Genomic DNA, 23,788 nt, shown 5'->3' with positions numbered 1-23,788 from the left:
AAAGGTACTAAGCATGCCATATATTGAACACCCCGCAACACCTGCCATTTGAAAGATGCTCTCACCCAATCATCTAGCACCACAGTTTGGGTCTTGCCTTCAACAAATCAACTTCATGAACAGAGCATTCACTTGCTTCAAACCTTTGACAGGTAGCATCGTACTTCATGTAACCTGTCAGTGGTAACAATGTTATGGCTGTTCGGAATGCGTGTTATTACACATACATATATTTTTAACACATGTAACCACTTTATGAGAAGCCAATGAAGTGACCAGTATGTTTTTGGTGTATGGGCGAGTAATAAAGTAGGTACTCTACACAGCTTGGTCTATATGAGGCGTTAACTACTGAGCCATCCAGAACATCATCATCTAATATATTACATATGCTAAGCAACCAACCCATGTTTTATTCACATTGATATTTATTATTTTTGCTTTAACTAGCTTCTATAAATAAAACCATCTGACTTAATATAAAATAAACAGCTATTAGAATTTGTGGCAAACGTATCATTCCACTTGTCATTCAGCAGAATGAAATTGCGGATGTGAATTGATTTATGAGAGTATTAGTACACAAATTGCAAGCAGCACCAGAATAACACTAATTAAACACAACAATATCAACCTGTCCGTATACAAACACGACAAATTACCTGCGAATATTTACTATTTTTTTTTGTCTTTAGGAAGAGGCGCTGAATGAATGACAGGTACTGATTAGTTAATTACTTTGACTGTCTTATTGTTGACACCAAAACAGCAGATAAGAACCAGGTTAAGTAACAAATATGCACAAAGAAGTGTGTTGTGAGTAAAGGCCCCCATACACTGGGCGATTTTCCGGCAATTTGGGTTATTTTCTTGTGATTGCAGCAATCACAGAAAAAGAACCCATATTCAGGTGACCGAAAGTGGGTCCGGTGCAAAACACTGTCCCATGTGCATCGCACCGGGCCCTCAGAGTCAGCCCTGCTGCAGAAGCAATCTCCTTGGATACATCAAATCTAAAAGGACCACATGCGATGCTACCACCCGTGAAGGTCCTGGGCAGAAAGCATTATATGGGGATAAGTTGTCGCAGTGTATGTGGGGACATTAACTGTGATTCCCTAGGAAAAGGACAGATTTGCAGCTTAAATTATATATAGCTCGCGTTATTGTCCTACACAATCTCACCCAGTATAAAAGTTAATCAGATCATTTCTCATGCAAACTTATGTTTTGCTACCAGAACTTAAGATGCCCATACACGTCCCGATGCGGGCGGGCGTTTTCAGCTTAACTAGCACACATTGCATTGCATGCCTTGTGCATGCAATGCGATGTGATAAAAAGCAAGTACAAAAAGTATGTGCTGCACATACTTTTTGTATTGTGCGATGAAGTGCCGCGGGGGCGCGCACTTCAAAGCACAGATCGTACTGCTCGCATCGGGACGTGTATGGTCACCTTTAGAGCTTGATTTAGACCTGTTTACTGTTGTACAAAGTTGCAGATGATTCCGTGTAGATTGCAGCTGCCCAGACAGAAAGAAAACCCACCCATGTAAAACTGCAACAATGATTTGTGAATGGATCGCTAATCACTATACAGACGCAATTCCCAATCCATGTGTAAAGGTTTTTTGCAATCTGTGCAAATTTGAGCAGGTCTGACCCTACCCTTAGGGGGGTATTCAATGTCAGGGGAATGGCTGTTGAGCAAGCTCGACAGCCGTGCCCCTGTCCCGTTCTCGTTTTGCTCGCCTGGAGCTTGGCAGTCGGGATTCAATGTCCCGGCCGCCGAGCGGCGAGAAGGGGGCGTGGCCGCGAGTTGATGACGAAAATAGACGAGCTCCGGCCAGGAGCTCGCCTATTTCCGGCTTTTCTCGGCAGAACGAGCCTGACAGCTTGTGCTGTCGGGCTCGTTCTGCGCAAAACCCCTGTTCAATGCTGTCGGGGAAGACAGCATTGAATAGGGCCCCGCAGCCATCTCCCCCGTCGGGAGATGGCTGCGGGAGCACGCCTAACATTGAATACCCCCCTTTATCTGCAACTGAGACGGGCTGAAAGTGGTCATCTCTGACATCACAGACCATTTTCCAAAATATCTGGGACAGGCTGTGTTTTTTCTAACACTTTCAGAACATAGGTGGTAACCACCCCCATCATGCCGGCTTTCTGTCAGTCAACCTTACAATCAATACGCATTTTCTGTAGCTATTGGTGCTTGCGCACGTGCAATGTTTATGGTACACATGTGTAGCCATGCCTACCATACGATTTAGCTTGAATAGCAAACTCGCTCATCACCTACTTAAGGCCCACACACAAACGGGGCACTTTTAGGGATATTTCTAAGTGATCGGACTATATCACTTAGAATTTAAGCACACCTCCCCCCCTCCCAGAGACGGCATCGCAATCGCATCAACAGAGAACACTGGCCCGCACACATCGCTGGCACACCGCATGTGTGCTAAAGCAAACCGCTTAGTATGGGGCACCCATTGCCTCATGTGTACAGGCCTTTAGTCTGAAATATTCCAGCTATCTTTGTTCTGCCAAGACATTTTGAATATAACCACAGTCTGAAAACCACAGTATGCCCTTTCCCATCAACCAATTACATTGCCCGCTTATGTTTGGCTGGTGGTACAAGGGAGCCCAGCCTTTAACATTTTACTTCAGTTATTCTTAGTGTGCATGTGGACTAGACTGAGGGCTTTACTTCAGCCCTTTTCATTAAACAGGGACCCCCATACATGAAACATCCCGTGCTTGAGTTTCACAATAGCAGGGATCCCCAAACTTGGTCTGTTTCATGCTTGGCCTGGATTTGGAGGAGGATAATACTACAAACATGTCTTTTTTTTGGAAATGGCAGTGTACATGAAGAATGGGGTGAAAGCATAACTATACCAATACTTACTACCACTGTGCAATAGCCTGTTTTGCCACATGACTCAATTCAATAATGAAATTTCTTCAGAAATTCTGTAGGTCACTGAACAATTATTTTCAGAAAAACTAGTGTTGATGTCACATCTATTGCTTTGCCATTTACTAAAACATTCTTGGCATGTGAACAACATATGTAATAAAGTCCAAATGGAATGGAAATTTTTACAGCAACTGCACCTTAGAGGGAAGCAGAAGCATCCAGATAATTTCTGGCGGTTTTACACAGCTGAAAAAATTTTTTTGCATAATTTATAAGAAGTCGCATACGATCCCCCTAAAATCACCCAGCAGCTTCCCAGGCGGCAGGATTGCATACCATACATTGTATGTGGTCCTTTTGCATAAGATATATTGTATGCAATGCCAGCAAAGCTTGGGGGTTCCCCCAATAAATCTACAGTTTAGGCCTTGCGGTCTCATGTTCCTATCTGAAGCGCACATCAGATTGGAATCTAAGCTGAAACACATGTGATTTAACATTTGATTTCCCCACTATTTCCAATTGATGTTGAAAACTGCCGGCATTGGATATTTTTGGGTTGGAAAGAACAGGTACATTTTGCAGTATAATTTGTTCAGATTTAATGACAAGATCGCACAAGTATTTTCCGGTAAAAACTGATGTGAAAGAAAGGTCTGTGTGAAACCAGAATAGTTTACAGATACAAGTGCTTCATAGCCAAGTTCACTCTGTGAGAAAACACAGCCTATTGTTTCAGCGATGTACAACCTGCTTCATAATAAAGCCTAGGCTTTGTGCTTAGCAGAACAATTATGATTAGACGATGCTCAGCTGATGAACATGGACGCCAATGTATTTGATCTCTACCTCAGTAACCCCTCTAATGGGCCAAACACATGGGGCGATTACAGCTCCATTTCTAAGCAATCTTTCTAGATTACTTAGAGATTAAGCATGGATTGCTGAGTGTATGGCCCCCGGGAAGGGCGATGCACCGCGTCGCTATTGTCTGATTAGATTTAAGCCCCATACACATTACCCAAACCCCACCAATGCCGATGTTGGCGGGGGCGAGGGGACAGTGGGGGAGAGTGACGATCATGCTGCAGGTGTTACATGGCTGTCATTAAGGACCTCCCTTGTCTTAACATGCAGGACGAGGGAGGGGGCGCCAATGACGCACGGGAGCTTGAATTGTAAACAACATTGAGTGCACTCACTAGACAATTTTATTCACAATATCGCTCAGAAAGCCAGACAATATTGTTTAGTGTGTATGGGGCTTTATACTGCATGCAGTATAAAATGTAGTCATCGCCAATGTTCTCTCAATTGAGAACACTGGCCATGACAGATGACTCAGCACTTTGCAATCTGTGATTAACTAGGTCGCTCAGCACACTCCTCCCATTGCCCCTTATGTACGGGGCATAACACCGCCATAGGGTACACAGTTTCAGGCTGATACAGTGTGTATTTGCAGCAGCCCTATAACTGGTCCAAATGTTCCATCTGATAGAAGGTGTATTTATATAACAGATAACTGTATAGTCAGCAGTTGCATTGGCATGCCCTCTCTGAACACTGCCTACAGGAGAACGCTCCATTACAGCCCAATTACATCTCCTTTGGTTGCTCTCGCAGATGTGTCAGTGAAGCGTTGTGTGCTCATGGTTGTGAGAAGCCAGCCCCTTTAACTCCTGCAATATCAGTTTTTCAGGCCTGACATCAGTTTTCTTTATAGTTCTGGTTCACAACTTGCAAAACCTATAACACCTAATAATAGACAGTAGTGTAATAATGTGTGTTAAGAAAAGACTTCAGTATTTGTAATCACTGATATTCTATCTAGATATGGCAATTAGATAATATTCATTACTGCTTCCATTAAAAAGCTTTTTGACCCAATCCTCTATAAAAACATCACACTTGCTAATGGAGAATTCTGAGGAAAGGAGTAGGTAGGCAGGAGATTGTATTTTAGAAATAACATGGCAACCTCCGACCAAACTATTGTGCTGTGAATATACAATCATCAATGGTTTGATTGGTGTTGACAGAATTTTAACCAGACAAGGTATGACATACCGCATAATGGTGTAGCTCTGCTCTTCTTTATGTTGGTACTAGCGCCCCACCATAGCTTCACACAGGAGCAATTCTAACGTTACATGTACTGCAGCCTATATTCACTTTTCATCTCAGAGGATGAGGCCAGAGATACACATCGGAAGGAGGAGAAGGTGGGTCAGAGACAGGTTTGGGGGGAGATCAGAGGCACATAAGGGGAGGGGAGAGAATAGGCAAACATGGGGAGGTAGAAAGCATAAGGACATTTGGGGAGGGGGCTCAGAGGTACACTTTAGGCGGCAGTGGTCAAGGTCATAGGTACATATGGGAAGGGGGGATGATAAGTGTACATAGGGAGGTGGCAGACAGGCAAATGGTAGAGGTAGAAGGCAGAAAGGGGGTCAGAGGCACTTATGGGAAAGACTTGTTTAAATACCATATAGAAAGCAGGTAAAGGAGGAGCATTAAGGAGATATGGTACAAGGACATATGTGAAGAATGAGGTATTTCTGCAGCTTCTCTGAGAGCACAGCTACTGCACTACCACTATGGGCCAGTGTGCACTGTAGAGCACTACCATTATTCACTACTAAAACGGTTACTGCTCACTTTTGTCATAGATTAAAGGTTTCATACACCTAAATCTTCCTCAACAAATACTGTATTAAAAAGTCATGAGGGGCTTGTTTACAATAAGCAATAATGTTTTGATGCTATCCCATTATAAGCCTCCCATTATTACGTGTTCTCACTGCGAGTGAGAAATACATGGCTTTTACCCGGCATTAAAATGCCGGGGACTGCAGGGACTGACCCCAAGGCAAATTCCCGGGTGAAGAACCCGGTAATTTGTTCTTTAACACAGGTTTTTATGCAATGAGAACGGGTCAACCTGTGTCTGCATACCCGGATCTCACACGGGTTTTACCCATGTATGAGATCTGGGTATGGGACCCATTCACACTGCAAAAAAACCTGTGTTAAAAGGCAAATTTCCGGGTCGACATGCTAGACGGGGTATAATAAGATGAAAATGAAGAACACAGACATCTCTCAATGTGCATTGGGCCATATTCAAAGGTTTGTGCTGCCAGCAGCCACTAGAGGGCGCCCAAAGGAGCAATTGAAATGTATTCCCATTTGTGGTGAGCTGAAAGCTGGGAAAAGTCACCCATTTGAGACACCAAACGGATCGTTCCACAGAAAGTCCTTTAGTTTCATTGGGTTTAGCAGCTATGCACAGCTAAACCCAACTCTAATGAGTGCGGAGAAAAGTTCAAGGTACTTGTGTAGTTTCATTGCGGCAGTTACGTAGTCAGCGTAGCATCCCTGTCAGAATCAGTGTAGTGTTCCTGCAGCCAGCGTAGTCAGCATCCCTCTCAGTATTAGGAGCTTACGTAGTCAGTTAGCCGTCAGTATCAGCATTGTGTTCCCGCCCACACTTTATACAATCAACTCCACGCCGACGTGGATAGTGGGGGTATGAACAAAGGGGGGAACTCGCTACGCTTCGGGCTGGCCTGGATAGTGGGGGTTTGAAATGGAGGCATTTGCCAGTATGTAACATGAAGCACTGGCAAATGCGTCTTTATTGTGCATTAGGCGCACTTGCGCACTGCACCCCCCCTTTCTGCAGGAGACGCATGTGCTACCGAACCCCTAACCCTGTCTGTCTCCCTGAAGCGGACACAGGCAGGGTTGCCATACCCTGCCGCAATAATAACTGAGACGCACAAGCTTCTGAGATGCTCCTGCTCAGACAGATGGAGCGCCGCTTCGCCGGCGCCCGTATGATCTCCTCTCCGCCGGCATCCGCCAGCACAGGGGATTTGGCGGTTACCGATGTTGTGTGAGAGGCGCTCACTAGGCTTGCCAGGGACGGAGCTGCAGCTCCCGGGGACAGTGCGGTGACACTACGCTAGACAGCCGTTTGGCTACGCTGACAACGTAGCTTAGCCTACGCTGAAAACATAGCATAGCCTGCTGCTGTGAAACTACACAAGTACCAAGTTCAATCGCATATCTGTCTTGCACTTTCCTGTCACTTTATACAGGAGATCTGACAATTCAATGCAGCCCATTGTCTGAAGTGTGATTACTTAAGAATTGTAAATCCTTGGCTTGAATTTTTGCAATATACATATATGGTATGACAGTCTAGAAGTGTTTGTCATCTCAAAACCAGTGGTAGGTCAATTGGCTCACATTGAATTAACCCTAATTTGGGCACATCTTCAAAGTGGTACATACATTGTATTTTTAATGTCATTTACAAATAAAAAGTGTACAAAACAAGCACCTGTAATCAAAATTTCAAAATTGATAGGCATATATGATAAGCACAGACTTAAAATACAGAATGCCGACAGCAGCAATTAGTTGGATATCAGATCATGGGGCATTTCAACTAAATACGATGTAGGGGTTATGTGTAATTACGACAGTATTAGAATGTAAATAACAACCTGCATCACAACCCCCTACATCAGTGGTTCCCAAACTGTGTGCCGTGGCTCCCTGGGGTGCCTCGGGACACATGCAGGGGTGCCCTGGGTTGGTAGTCCAGGACCAACTAAAATTATTAATGGTTAATTATTTATAAGCAAAACCAGTGCTGGTGGCTGCCAATCATAAAATGTGTACAAACAGAAGCAAATCCTGCCCTTTTCCACATAACTGACCCTAAGAATAGCATATAAATCCAATCTAATTAAAATAAATTTGGCCTAGGGGTGCCGCAAAAAAAATTCTTATACTCTAGGGTGCCGTGATTAAAAAAAGATTGGGAACCCCTGCCCTACATTGATGCTTTTACTTTGCAATCCCCACAGGGGTTTTATCTTGAAATTAATAAACAGTGTTCATTGTAACAACATATTTAAGTTTAGGGACAGAGGTAACAACCAGTGTCCTCGAGAGCTACCAACAGTTCATGTCTTCTGTATAATGTGTCAGTTAGGGATGAATGCAGCATGTTTGAAAATGTGACAGTTAGTAATGACTATGCCTGTTCCCCAGCTGGGTGGTATGGAAAACCTAAACGGTTAGTAGCTATCGAGGACTGGGTTGGCTTCCCATGGTTAAAGCACCTGTCATGTGATGTAAAAATTGTAATGTGGATGAATCATTAACGTTGATTAGCAACAAAAGGATTACATACATTTTAATGCCTTATATTATAAGGCTTGTCCCGTCTCCAACATACATGCGCAGTGGAAGCTGGGACAAAGGTCATCCTTACAATGGCAGCCACTGCTAGCGAGATGAGACAGCCTTTAAGAGGAGAAGGGAACCTGCCAGGCAGATAGGAACGTGCTGCGTTGTAATTATGGGGGTTTGATCCTTTTAGTATTTATATAAAAATTGAATTGCTTGCGTGTATAGATAGATTACAGAAAGCATCATTAATAACTATGCTTAGTCCCGCAGGTCGCTATCAATTTAGTGCATACGCACTGAACAATTTCAAGAATTTGTTATAACGAATTGTCAATATCAGCAAACTCATTTAAAATATTGTCTAGTGTGCACCCGGCTTAAGGTTCAAAGATTTAGCAGTAGATCTGTGGAAATGGATTGCAGTCAGTTTCCCGACGGTCAAATTCCAGACAACCACTGACCGATGGTCACAATACTGACAAGGTCGAAATACCTACAGGGTTGAATTGTCAAACATTTAAAATGTCGACAGGTCAAAAAGTTTTCCTTTGAAGCCAATTTGTTCTTACTTCAGGATCCAAGTGGGCATGGGATTCTAATAGTTTCTTAAGCATGGTAAGCGCAGCAACATTAGACACTAATACGGTGTCTAAGGTTGACCTATGTCAACAGACACACCAAAAATGTTTTACATGTCTAATGTTTGACCTTTTGGCATTTTGACTGGGATGCTGAACTTCACAGCAGTTCCTCTTATATGTGTATTCAGTACTAATTTATTCCAGTCATCTGTGCTCTACAGGTTAGTATTTATTAAACAGGATTATTTACAAAACAAAAAATACATTGTTTACTCAACATGTTCTGCTGGTAATTGCAGAGAAGGGAGAGCTACTGTAGCTCCACGGCAGGATGAAGGATGTGCTTTGATACACCAACAAATTCGGCCTGGCAAATATTTAAAATTGTTGCCACTTATTCTGTTGTATATATATTAAACATTGAGGGCCAAATGTAATAGGACAGGTATGTCCAAACTATGGCCCTCCAGCATCCCAGGCCACAGTTTTAGCAGTCCCTAAAAGCAAAACAAGGCATGATGGGACATGTAGTTTCAAAACAGCTGGAGGGCCATAGTTTGGACATGCCTGTAATAGGGTGTGAGAATCAAAATGTGGGAGATTTGGGGAGTTTTCCTATTGTTTTAAGGGGCAATAATTAATAAAAAAAAAAAACAGGATGAGTTTGCCATTTAAACGATTGCCGCTTTAAAAAATTGGAACACTCCCAAAATCTCGTACCCTATTACATTTGGCCCTGTATTTGAAACATAATATGGAGCAACAATAATAAAATTAGTATTTTAGTATTAAATTAGATCTTGCTATGTTTTACAGAAAGATTTCACAGACAGGCCCCATACACACACTTGAGAAAGACCCCACTGAAATCAATACCAGTTAAAAAGTTAATTACTTGCCAAAACTCTTGGCTATCCGAAGACATAATAATGTCACATACAAATATCATTCAAATGTTATATTTCATACATACATACATATATGCACAGCACTTTATACACCCCTGCACGTCCTGATGAAAAGGTCCTGCGTGACCTTGAAACGTTGACGAGACAAATGACTTTTTTGTCACTTCTAATACATTGATTTTTCAACTAAATTCCGTGAGTGCCGCCTTATTTCTGGGAGCCCCACCACAAGCCCCTGGTTCTCTCCTACATCAATTGCGGAGGAAGGCACCGCGGTGCATTATCTTTCGTCCGGAGTGCCGAACAAATCCTTATATATATATATATATTTAACACACCTGCAATCATGTACAAAAGAAATGATGGACTACCAGTTATTTTACATATTAAAACATAACCCCTTTATCCTCGACAAGTTCTAAAAACTGTGATAAATCAAATTCTCATGTGGTCATTAAGATTTTACTTATTCAAGGGGAAAAAAAATATCCCCACATGAAGAAACGCCAAGGCCGTAGTAACCAATCAGATTCTATAATTTCTCTTTTGCATTCTACAAAATGACAGAATCGGATTGGTTGCCATGAACACCACCACTTCTTATTTTCAGAAGCTTTAGTAAATTTACCCCCAGAAGTAAAACTGCAACCCATGATTCAATAGCTGTACTTCTGTTATCTGTAGGTTTGAGCGGCTTTCAGCTCAAAGCCGCCCAGTGTGTATGCCCGGGCGATGAGCGCTGCCGCAACATCGCCGGGAAAGCCATTAATCTGCTGGTTATACCAGCAGATGAGCGGCTTTCAGGACGGCTTTGCATAGCGCTCCGCTTTTTTTTCCCCAAACCTGAGCTCATGCTCAGAAACCCCCCTCTAATAGCCTATTTTCGTGATTCTGATTCACTGAAGCGTTACCATAAGGGTCCAGAAACTTAGGCTGGATCCTATGTGTTTACAACCCAAAAGATATTTGAATAGACAAGAAAAATGGGCTTCATCTGAATGACCCACGGCAAAACAATATATCGGTGCAACCTCTGTTTTGCACACCTGCTAAATTACCAGCACTAACTGAATTACCCCCCTTAGATTTGAGTGTTATGTGTTCAAACTGAAGTCTACATTGCAGTGTAAAAATTATTCTCAGCTTCAACTATATGCATACAAAAAGGTAATTGTAAGATGTCATTTACTGTAAAGGGGTGTACACACGGAGCGATTTTTGCTAGTGAGCGACTTTAACTAAGCGATTTTGACTAGATACGACAGCGATTTTGACTAAGTGATTTTGACTATACTAGATTTAACATACTTGCTTGGTATTCATTGCAGATCGCCTAGTGTATATCTCTCTCGGAGTACCAGCGATCTTGACTAGACAGCCAGCAATCGAGTCAAAATATTCTTGCCTGGCAACTCGATTTGTCTAACCTTGACAGAGATCTTAACATTCTAAGCAATATTGACTATGGGCAGTATTCAATGAGAAAAATTCTCAGTGTTTTATGGCGAATTTGTGCTTTTCTCGCGTTGGACGGAGACTTTTGCTCTCAAAAAGCGAGCAACCCTATTCAATTTGCAGTTCTCGCCGTCTTTCTAAGCGATTTTCGCCGTGTCTCTCAGTGTAGCAATTCTCTCATCTTTTCATGGAGAAGTGGAATATGAACTTTTACAATAAAAGGTTTATTGTTTTAATTTTGGTGTCAAAAAATCAGGAATTTTAATCTGTGAAAGGGCATGCTATTTTTATTCATGTGCTTATAGCACATGAATATATATTTAATTTAAAAATATATATATATATTTTTTTTACACAGAGCAGGGCCGGGAGCCGAGCCGCTCATTAGATATTCATATATTCACTGCACCCGATCATTACATATGCACGATCGGGTGCAGTGAATACCCGGCCCCCTGTTGGCTCTCCCGGGGGGAGCAGCCTGTGCTGCCTGGCTCCTGGCTCGCCCACCTCCCCCCACATACGTTCTGGAGCAGGCAGGGAGACTTCCATCTGCCTGCCTGCCTGCCGCCATCCTCAGGCTCCCTGCGGCGTCACCTCATACGCCGGATTGGCTGATACTTGCCGCGAGGGGCGGCGAGTATCAGTCACATTGAATACTATCTAAAGTGCCGTGGCGGAGAATCTCCAAACATGGAGAATCTCCGCAAAAACACGGCGAGTGCATGGCGAGCGAAAAAAAAAAGCTAGCCATGCACGGAGAATATTTTAATTGAATACTGCCATATGTAGTAAAAATCGCTTAGAAGGATCGCTCCATGTGTACACCCCTTAAGACACAGGCACACACAGGCTGCAGCTGGACGATTTTGACTAAACGATTTTGTACAAAATTGCCCAGTCTCTGCCGGTGATAAGCCGGTGGCCATCTCCAGCAGCAGCTCGTGTGTACAGACGAATAGACCCTGCAGGTCTAGTCAAAATATTCTTGCCTACAGTATCTATTTGGCCGGGGGAAACATTGTAAGTGATTTTGACGTAGCCCCGTGTGTACACGGCTTTAGTGTCGGTCTTCTATCTTTACGTGTTATTACTTGTTCGAAAACGAGTTTTATAAAACAGATAAATGAGTTTTAAATTAAGTCTGAAACTTTCCTATATCCCATCTTAATGAACACTGTGTCTTGTAATTTGTAAAATGCAAAAGCAAGTGATAAAGAAAACAAATACAAAAAATAAAATACCAATAAAAATCTTTATCGGTCAACAGGATTAATCAATTGATCTGCAGATATATCTACAGACGGATCGGGCAGCATATTCTCCAAACATGCTGCTCGATCTGTTGGGACTGACATCACAAAAGAAGCTGTCAGTGATTGACAGCTCAGTAGGCGGGCGCGTGCAAATGCAACCGCCCACTGAGCTGTCAATCACTGACTGATGCGTGGCTGTAAGAGCAGATGGCGGAATGCGCATTGTGCATATCAGCCCCACTAAGGTCAGGTTTAAAAGAGCATAGTGGCTGAACCGGACCGAACTAATGGGAGTAATATGTGAAAAGTCCTGTTTGCGCAACTGAAATAGGTGCCTTTTCCCGCATTGCAGCTTGCCACCCCGGGAGGGTGAGCTGAAATGACAGTGCCGACAGCCATAAGCTTTTATGGTGCTTCAAAATGTTGCTGTACAGCAGTTTTTGGTATGGGTCATAGCGTTGACCACTAAAGGTCGACAGGGCTTAGACTGACACATGAAATAGGTCGACATGGCTAAGGTCGCCACAAGCATTAGGTCGACATGAGTTTGTCACTTTTTTGGCCCAAATTTTGTCGTAAGTCAACATGAACACTGTATCAGTGCCCCGCTGAGCTCGCCATGCTTCAGCCACGGTGCCTGGCTGCGCTCGCCACACTTTTATATTCTCCCTCCACGCCCTAGGGCAGTGATGGCTAACCTTGACACTCCAGCTGTTGTTGAACTACACATCCCAGCATGCCCTGCATCAGTTTCAGCATGGCCAAATAGTAAAACTTTAGCAGGGCATGCTGGGATGTGTAGTTCAACAACAGCTGGAGTGTCAAGTTTAGCCATCACTGCCCTAGGGGATGGTAGGTTATGAAAATTTGACTGTAGGCCCAAGTTGGCTCAAAAAAAAAACGTGAAAAATGCATGTCGACCTTTTGACTGTCAACCTAATATGTGTCGACATAAGCCCTGTCAACCTTTAATGGTTGACCTGCATACTGTTGACCTAGTGACCGTATCGCGTAGTTTTATTGTGTATTCCTGAAAATAAAATTTAAAAAAAAAACATTTCTGAGCCACAACGCTATAAAACAGAAGGCTCAATCGAACAGCCACCATCCTTGACAAAGAGGCCGAGTGCCTCGAAACGCGTTGGTCCGAAGGGGAGACGTGAGATGAGCACACCGCCGCCACCGGAAGCATGGACTGCAACTTCCGGTTTCGGAGAAGCAGCTTGCAAACGGAGAAGACGCCACCAATTAAGAACACCCTGAGGAGAGGTAACGTTAGGGACAGTTAGGGCATCCACACCCTCCTGAATACCGCTGACCAACAATCCCAACGGCGACCTCCGCAACTACATCAAAGTGCAAGCCACGCTAACAACCCATTGGAAAATAACTCCACTTACTCCAAAAGGAGTTGTAAACATCAAAAGGCTAAATCTTTACCTGTTATTTTACTGTCTTTATTTTATCTTCAATTTTATTTTTTTTATTTTTTTCTGGCATGCATATAGACATATTATACAAGCGCTTAATCATTCTATAATACTGTATACTGAAAAAATCAGTTTCACAAAAAACTTTACTTTGCTAGTAGCTACAGGTATGTGTTCTCTGTGTGCCATTATACTGTCCCTGCTTATATTGTTACCTACCTGGCTGCTGAAGGGACCAGTGGCGCCATGGATGGCTGCCTATGCGCTGTGCAGCTCGGCGGGTATGTGTTCCCTGTGTGATAACTGTACTGTCCCTGCTTATATCGCTGATGACTGCCTAGGCGCTGTGCTGCTCGGTGGGCATGTCGTCACCGCAGGTAATGTCTCAATGTAATGCCACCCCCCCCTTCCATTCTTGATGCTGCACTATAAATGCACAAAAAAAATCCTAGTGTGCGCAAGCACACATGGCCAATAAAGTTGATTATATTCTATTCTAGTAGTTTGTCAACAATACACAAATGTAGTTTGCATGTTTAGAACCAAATGCACAAAATGGTAAACAGGTCTCTACTTTAAATCATACTTCACCCCTTTTCCTATAACAATACTTTGGTGGGAGTCCTTTTTTATTGAGCAATGATAACCCAGCACTCATTTACTACCTGCTAATCACTAAAGGCCATAGATTCCCCAACACAGTCCTCAAGGAACTCTAATAGTCCAGGGTGAGTACACACTGGCCTATATATCGGCTGCTCAATTGAACTGCCAATATATCGATGCACCATCGGCCAATGTGTACCATCTACATATCTGAACACAGTTGTTCACAGATATATCTCGTTGGCTGTGCGATACAACCAATGCCTGATATAGCTAACGATATATTGGCGCATCACGCTGTGATCCGCCGATCGCCGTACAGCCTCACCGGGAGCAGTCAGTGATTGACAGCTCAATGGGCAGGCACATGCCCATTTCTGATGTCCGTCTGTAGACATATCTATTAGGGTGTACCCAAGCTTATATATACACTGAAAACCTGGACCACTAGGCTACCTGGAGAACTGCATTTGGGAACCATTGCTATAGGCCAGAGGTGGGCAATGAGCGGCCCTGCAGCTCTTGATGAACTACACATCCCAACATGCCTTGCCTTAGTTTTGCTATTTAGCTAAGCTGCAACTGATGCATGGCATGCTGGGATGTGTAGTTCATCAACAATTGGAGGGCAACGTATTGCCCATCCCTGTGGCTCTGACTGAGAGATTGTTCTCCACTGATATGTTTTATTACAGGAAATGGGAACATTGGACCAAATACACAATGTAAAGTGGAAAAGCACTTTAAAAATTATATTTAAAAAATTATTACATTTTACAAAAGTACTCTCATTGCCAGACAGGCTTATACTGTAAATAGCCAATTTTAGGAAACAATTAGAAGTTACTTTGGGAGTTCCTTAGCAGGCAATGCAAATAGATTTGGAAGAATCAACGGTACTTGTTTCCTAGCACGGCCACAATCGCGGGCATCGGGTGTAATTTTTAGTGGTCTGCGACGCGACCGACGCGATGCCCCCGATTTTCCCATTGAAATGCATTGAAAAAAGTCAATATCGCGTCGGTCGCGTCGTATGCGGCTAAAAAAAGCTTAAATGGTCCAGACGCGATGCCCACGATTTCCCCATAGGGAACAATGTTAAATGCCTCAATTTACCCGCGATGCCCCCGATTTCCCATAGGAATCAATGTTAAATGGCTCAATTTACCCAAATCATCATAGGGAACAATGGGAAATGGGCCAGAAAACCCAAAAAACACCCCTTAACAGTGAAATGTCCCCCCAAAAGTAGTTTACGCCACCCCACGATCAACGCGAACCCGAAGCGTGGCGAGCGCAGCGAGCCCGCGAGGGGCGGCGGTACGCGTCCTCCGACCTTTTCATCCCCCCACTATCCACGTGGGCGTGGAGTTGAGAATAGAATAGTGTGGCGAGCGCAGCGAGCCACCGAGCCCGAAGCGTGGCGAGCGGACGCGGATACCTTCACAGGTAAACGCGTCCTTCACAGGTATCCACTGCGCTCGCCACGCTTCGGGCTCGGTGGCTCGCCACACTATTCTATTCTCAACTCCACGCCGACGTGGATAGTGGGGGTATGAAAAGGTCGGAGGACGCGTACCGCCGCCCCTCGCCACGCTTCGGGTTTGCGTTGATCGTGGGGTGGCGTCAACTACTTTTGGGGGGACATTTCAGTGTTCAGCTGTGTTTTTTGGGTTTTCTGGACCATTTCCCATTGTTCCCTATGATGATTTGGGTAAATTGAGCCATTTAACATTGATTCCCATGGGAAATCGGGGGCATCGCGGGTAAATTGAGGTATTTAACATTGTTCCCTATGGGGAAATCGCGATGCCCCCGATTTTACCTCACGATGCCCACGATCAAGATCTTTGTGGCCGTGCTAGGAAACAAGTACCGAATCAACAACAGTCTATACTACAACTAAATGGGAAACAAAGTAGAGTATTAAAACGACCTACTTTCCCTACATGCCACAGTGCACTAGGAAAACACTACAGAGTACAACTTTAGCCACTGATATGTACTAAGGAGCCACAGCTGTTTGCAAGCACCACAAGAAAAAAAAAAAAAAAAAGCTAAATGCTATATTAAGTAGCTACAAAGTAAAAATAGCATTACCATTTGCAGTAATCCTAACTTGGGGAGGGATAGCAAAAAATAAACGTATTTTCTTATATTGATATAATGCAGGAGATCGGTTGTTCCCAGTGCTACAACAAATCTAAGATCTAACATCAGTCTATCATGTAAATATTGATGTGGTATATACAGTATACACTATAAGTTCACGAAACATTACTTTTGAAATGTAACCTACTCATAAATAGCACAATGTACGCTTGTGTAATGTTCCTAAGCTTGTAACCTACTCATAACAACGATGGAACAAGTTGTAAACAGCACCCTACACATCGGTCATCATAGTTGAAAGCAATGCCACAACCTTAGTTATTGCAAACACAGGAGTAGCACAGTAGACCACAATATATACGAAACACTTCCCACAACAAATCAACAGGCCACCATATATTACAAGTTTATAGAGTCCTGGGATGTACTGGACCTCTCACTGCTCAAGGAAGGTGGTTCCAAAATCAGAGTGTGCAGATGTGCAAACGAAAAAATATATATATTTTATATTAAAAGCCAGATTTATACAAACCAAAATGATAATCCACTATACGTGCATGTCAATACGATACTAATAAGCCTTATATTGATGTCAATTCAGTACATTCACATGTTGACATTTTAAAAGCCATGGCTACCGCGGACAAACAAACAAGACACTTGTTTTATTTTTTAACAGTAACCAATTAAAAAAATAATGCTCAGCCTGTGTCAGTTTTCTTTTGATTCAATATGGCAGAAAGGAACAGACAGCAGTCACAGGAGCTGTGCAGGAATCCCAATCCTTCAGGCCTGCCTGCACCCACACACTGACAGCTCCTAAATCATGGCAGTGATGCAGCCATACAGCCCACATGGGGGCAGGTTACCCTGCGAGCTGTCATTATCCCATTACCACCTACCTACTGGCATCCCTCCTGTATCCCTAGCACTGCTCCCCTGGCAGCATGCACACATGTGACACAGACACACACAGAACATACTTATATGGCATACAGAGTGACTACATGTGTGTGTGTGTACATGTGTGTGTAACCCCTGCAGTGCCTGCTCAGGCAGGCCAGACACGCTGCATCTGACACCACACAGCGGCCCGGGGGGGAGCTCCGGGACCGGGAGGCTATGTAGGGGGGTGCAGATCCGTCTCCCCAGGCCGGTCACGGCCATCAGCTGCGGGGCCGCCATCTTTCCGCTCGCTGAGGAGGTGGGAGACCCAGAGAGCTGTCACCCAGGTAGCCCGGGGAGGGGTCCGCGGGTGAGGTGGGGGTGAGGAACAGACCGACACAAACAGACTCACATTTAACCGCCCGCTCGGTGGTGGAGTGTTTACCGTCCTTGGTGGACATGGTTCGGCGCCGGGATAGCCGCTCCCTGCTCTCGGTGACTCCGCTGCGGCCTCCTCCTGGCGGCACTGGACTGTCAGGAAGGGAGGGGAAGGGGAGGGCAGACGCGGGGCACAGCTAGAGGCTGACGGCGGCAGCGGTGGCGGCTGCTGGCAACATGGCGGCGGCAGCGCAGACTCTGCGGCTCACACACGGCGCGGGAAGGGGGATGTCCTGACCCAGCGTGCACCGCGGCGGCTCCCCCCCTACACTGGCACAGACACACGGTAGGAGGTGGCGGCGGCTGGCTGCTCCGGGAGGAGGGAGCAGGGGACGGGCGCTACGCTGTCTGGTTGCTGTGACACCGCCGTGTGTCCGGCTTCTTTACACCTGCGGCATGTATACCGTAGGTATTGAAGTGTGGTATATAAAGCATACAAACACGAGGAGAACACACAAACTCCACACATATGATGCCCTGTTCAGGGATTGCACTCATGACCTCAAGGCTGTAATGTTAAATGCTTGTAAATAAATCTGAATATAAATCTGTGCATGTAGGCTATTCTCAGGCATTTCTGTGTCAGTAAACTTGCAGCTCCATTCATGCACCTCATAGCCTTGAATGACTTTAAGAGGTTCGATATTTTACATGTTATTGTAAAAGTCTTTACAGGTATTTGGGGTCCCATGACCGCGGGGTGAAATATTAAATGGTTTAATGAAAATATGAACCAAATCGCATGTTTTTGCTAGATATTCAGATTCGGAATATGGGTACTTGTTTTCTAGCACAGCGCCCATCGCATCGCAGACCATAAGGCATACAATGGTATGCGTTGCGATGTTACGCGATGGCAGCTGATGTTATACAATTTTAAATTGTATACCATCACATATACAATGGTATACAATTTAAAATTGTACAAGCACCCTAATGGGTGTTTTCAATGTTAAATGTGCCCCCTATAAGATAATTAATTGTATAAGCACCGTAATGGGTGCTTACATATTCCGGTGCTTGTTTCCTAGCACGGCGCCCACGATATTAAGTTGTATGACATCTCATTGCATGCGGGCATATGGCATGCGATGCGATTTTAAATTGTATAAACCCCTATATGATTTTAAATTGTATAAGCACCCTAACGGGTGCTTACTTTGTTAAATGCACCCCCACGCCACCCCCACTATCAACGCCAACCCGAAGCGTGGCGAGCACAGCGGTACGCGTCTTCCGATCTTTTCATACCCCCACTATCCATGTCGGCGTGAAGTTGATTTTATATAGTGTGGTGAGCCACCGAGCCCGACGCGTGGCGAGCGGACGCGTATTACTTTACATGTATTGCGCGTCCTCTCGCATGGACTCCACGCCAACGTGGATAGTGGGGGTATGAAACGGTCTGAGGACGCGTAATGCCACCCCTCGCGGGCTCTCTACGCTCGCCACGCTTTGGGTTGGCGTTGATAGTGGGGGTGGCGTGGGGGTGCATTTAACAAAGTAAGCACCCGTTAGGGTGCTTATACAATTTAAAATCATATAGGGGTTTATACAATTTAAAATCGCATCGCATGCCATATGCCCGCATGCAATGCAACGAGATGTCATACAACTTAATATCGTGGGCGCCGTGCTAGGAAACAAGCACCGGAATATGTAATTAATATGGGGCCCACAGGGTTGCCACCTCATGCATCATCGATTCATGGAGATTTCTCCCCCCTACAAATGATTGAGCGGAGCCTAATTCAGTAAGAGGGTGGAGCTATGTTCGCAACCTGCGATCAGCCCCCCCCCCCCCCCAAAAGACATGGGGGTATATTCAATGGGGGGGGGAAGCGTCCCCCCCCATTGAATATACCCCCATGTCTTTTGCATGCAGGGCAGTCGAAAGGGCGTGGCTCGCCACTATATGCAGTAGGCTCCCTGCATTTGCGGCGAGCCTCGCCCGTACCAGGGAGCAGGCTCGGACTGGCCCAGCTGGGGACTGGGGAATTCCCCAGTAGGTCCCGGTGATTTTTTGACCACGCCCTCTTTTTAAGGTGGGCGGGTCCCAACTTCAGACGAAAAGGTTTATCCCCGGTCCTCTGCCAGGGCACCCCAGGCAGTGCCCATACCATCTAGGTTCGCCAAAGTGCTTGTAGTAGCACAGGATGAAGTGCAGCTCCAAGTTGCAGCCGCAGGAGGCAACTTACATGTGCGACCGGTTCCCAGTGTGGTCAGCAAGCTCCGGATCCGCGCTGTGCAGTGACGCTGCTGCCTTCTTCGGCCCCAAGCGGCAGCTCAGCTTCCTGCTACTCGGCAGCAGCAACAAGGACATCTAGCAAGGTGAGAGGTGCACACAATCACCCCCCCCCCCCCCCCCACACACACCCCACCACCACACAAAGGACTTGGCTTTGCAGGTGGTGACTCAGTGTTGGGTAAGGGTAAGATGTAAAGTTTAGTAAATTATTGGATATGTGATTGGTATAAAAAACCACAAAGTTACAAACATATAAAAATGGTTACAATAAAAAGCTGCACGTACTGTTATAAAGGCATACATCAGACAATCAGGCTAGGGTTGCTGAGGCAACAGAACTTGAGGACAGCAAAGTATTTCAAATGAATTCATACTGCTTCACCCCACATGCTCCTCTATGGAAGCTCCACTTGGGAAATGAAGGGGGATATCAAGGTGTGGATACAGTGTTTACCCAAGCCTTGCTCTCAAGATTGATATTTGTAGGAGTACAGGAGCACATGCCCTGACCATATCCCCAGAGTGAATTCCAAAGGGGAATCATATATAACAGGGGCTACTATCTTCACATTAGTGCAATCCTCCTGCAACTCAAAGGGGATTCATTGTAGTGCACCTGAATGCACAGAGACACAAACGTATACTGTCTTACTGTAATTTCTGTTTATATGTATGTGTGTCAATGTCTAGAAAAAACGTCTGTCTAGTAAATATTTTAAATTAAACATTAAAAGTTAAATCTTAAATTCCTTCATAAACTTGGGGATTCTTCTCTCTGTTTTCCCCTACAACTTTGTGTACTAGTAAGTAACCACGAACCGCTGTGTACTAGTAATTAATCACTAGTTCAGATTTCGATCCACGAGCCGCTCTCACAGAGAGGCTCAGATCTGAAGGCACACCAACAGAGTGGCAAAATTTGACTGTGGGTACCTCACCACACACCTCTACCATATCTGCAACGCATACTACTACTAATACTAATAGATTACTATACGTAATCTTAGCAAAAGAGTGCCCCAAAAAAGAGAGAGTCTTCTCTTTTTTTCTTTGTAAACCATTTTTACTCTCCAGGGTGCACCTCCACTACCTTGAAATACTGCGGGAGCATGCTCTCTCTCGAATGATTCAGTTATTGTGGATTCCATACATACCATCGCCGTGATTTCTTCTTTCACACCAACCTGTGCACTGGTCTGCCTCCCTCTCCCCTTTTCCCTTCAACAGTGCATTATGTATTGAAGTCTGACAAGTGCCAGGAAGAGCGAGATAAAGTTCATATAAATACGTACAGTACAGCAGTGGAGTACCCATTGCCATGCCAGGGGCTGGAAAGTGCCCTACGATGGGAGCAGAGAAACACTTGGTCGGACGCTGATCGGAGTCTGAGACTGCACTGTGCTCCCGGGGAAACTCGGGGGTGCCGAACCTGCACGGGTGATCCCAAAAATCACCTTGCACAAGTAAGCACTTTCACTGCACACTTCCCCTCTAGGATAGGCTGCACGTCCTTACCTCGTCCTTTTGGATGGGGTAGGACAATTTTTCACACCCCCACCCCGGCCTTCTGGCTGGGGTCCTCTTTATTATTTATTTCTCTTCTTCTCACGTTTGAGCACTTTTCACGTTTTCTGTAGTGTGTCACTGTTTTTTTGGGTTGTGTGGTTGACCCTTATGGACCTACCATTCCCCAATGTGCCAAAGCTCTCGCCTTTTGGGGAGAGCTTCGGTCCCCTCAAGGGCGACCCCGAGCCGCAAGGCGGAGGGAAGTCTAATGCGGGTCTCTCCAAACCTTCGGGTGCGGAGGACCCACCGTCCTGACACTTCCGGGGGTTGAGGAAAGAGGGTCTCTCTGAGCTTCGGCGAAGAGGACCCACCGATCCCTTTTTTCCCCTCTTCGGCCTTAAGGCTGAGAGGGGTTAGGGGAAAAACTGGGCCCTTCTCCTTTGGGAGAGGGTCCATTCTATCGCATGACCCCTATGCACGTGTTTAGGCACAGCACTGGTGGTGGGAGCACACCTCGGGCTCCCTGAGTTTCTTCAAACTCAGTGGTGGGATTCAAATAAATTAACAACAGGTTCTATGTCCTAATTACCATTTTAAGTATACCAAAAGATATACCGATAGGTAGTTTAATAATTCATGCATTAAATATAATTAAGAACAATAAAAGAGGTACACAAAACTAGATTATGTTATATATTATTCTTATTCCACATGCCATAATGCCTGTTACACAGTATTCCACATGCCATAAAGCCTGTTACACAGTATTCCACATGTCATAAAGCCTGTTACACAGTACTCCACGTGCCATAAAGCCTGTTACACAGTACTCCACGTGCCATAAAGCCTGTTACACAGTACTCCACATGCCATAAAGCCTGTTACACAGTACTCCACATGCCATAAAGCCTGTTACACAGTACTCCACATGCCATAAAGCCTGTTACACAGTATTCCACATGCCATAAAGCCTGTTACACAGTATTCCTTTTAGAATGTAAGCTCTCACGGGCAGGGCCCTCTCTCCTCTTGTGCCTTTCTTAGAATATATAAACCTCTGCCACCCTGATGATTGCTTCAGTGTCCTGTCCCCTGATGCAACTATCCATATTTACCATGTACTTGTCCTAAACTGTCTTGTACTGTAATTTGATATGTGTTTTTGCTCCTAATTATGCTTTGTAAAGCGCTGCGGAATCTGTGTGCGCTATATAAGAAACTGTTAATAAATAAATATTCCGCATGCCGTAATGCCTGTTACACAGTATTCCGCATGCCATAATGCCTGTTACACAGTATTCCGCATGCCGTAATGCCCGTTACACAGTATTCCACATGCCATAAAGCCTGTTACACAGTATTCCACATGCCATAAAGCCTGTTACACAGTATTCCGCATGCCGTAATGCCTGTTACTGTTAGGATCCGTAGAGTCACCGCCAACCCTAACTCCGTTGCCTCCGTATAGAATTGACGGACGCACAAGGGCTAAGGCTTCACCTAAAATAGCCGTGTTCGACAGAGCCCGTTAGTCAGGCTCCGCCCCCGATGCCACCAGGTCTTACGTGTGACAACGCGGCCGTCAAGGCCAACGGAGGACAAGGGGAACAACTGACTACAACCACTGGCGAGGACTCACACAACTAGAAGATGGTAGAACTTGCCACAAATGGCACCGGGAGTAACAATACTCAGGAGATGATATTTTAACAATAACTGATATACAGGAGTAACAATACTCAAAGGATGGTACTTAACAATAAATGGCATACAGGAGTAACAATACTCAAAGGATGGTACTTAACAATAAATGGCATACAGGAGTAACAATACTCAAAGGATGGTACTTAACAACAAATGATATACAGGAGCTGAAAAGATAGGGATAAACTCCCACTTATCTGAAAGATGATGATACAGACAAGAAGGAATATCCCTCAGCAGCCAAAGAGGAATAGGCACTGGAATGCTGGAAGCAGGGCAGGAACCAAGACCAACAGGAACCAGGAAACCGGGAACACTCTGACCAAACAAGGTAGAACTATCACCGGCGTCAGAGTATAGTGCCCAGGACCTTAAATAGGGCGCCAAAAGGCGTCCCCCACAGCTGCTGCTAATCAGCTGTGAGGGGCCTGCAGACTGCCCCCTCCTCCCCGCGGCCGCCTGGCATCCCCGTCGCCTAGGCAACCACTGCGGCAGGGGAGGAAGGAATTGAGAGAGA

The 23,788-nt window shown here is 45.0% G+C and overlaps 1 protein-coding gene across 8 annotated transcripts in view; it reads right to left on the bottom strand.

Moving 5' to 3' along the window:
• The window catches only part of PPP3CB (protein phosphatase 3 catalytic subunit beta), a 52,577-nt gene extending 34,479 nt beyond the window's left edge, over window positions 1–18,098 (bottom strand). The window contains exon 1 of one of the 8 annotated variants that reach the window (XM_083148889.1): window positions 17,788–18,098. In XM_083148889.1, coding sequence (XP_083005015.1) covers window positions 17,788–17,836 — 49 coding nt within the window. In that variant the 5' untranslated portion in view covers window positions 17,837–18,098. The remainder of the gene's footprint in view (window positions 1–17,787) is intronic. The other 7 variants (XM_083148885.1, XM_083148887.1, XM_083148881.1 and 4 more) reach the window with 7 other exon arrangements.
• Window positions 18,099–23,788: the final 5,690 nt, after the last annotated feature.

Source organism: Crinia signifera, chromosome 6, assembly GCF_055691185.1.
Source record: "Crinia signifera chromosome 6, ASM5569118v1, whole genome shotgun sequence".
NCBI classification, from domain to species: Eukaryota; Metazoa; Chordata; class Amphibia; order Anura; family Myobatrachidae; genus Crinia; species Crinia signifera.
This window is presented reverse-complemented; position numbering and strand designations above follow the sequence as displayed.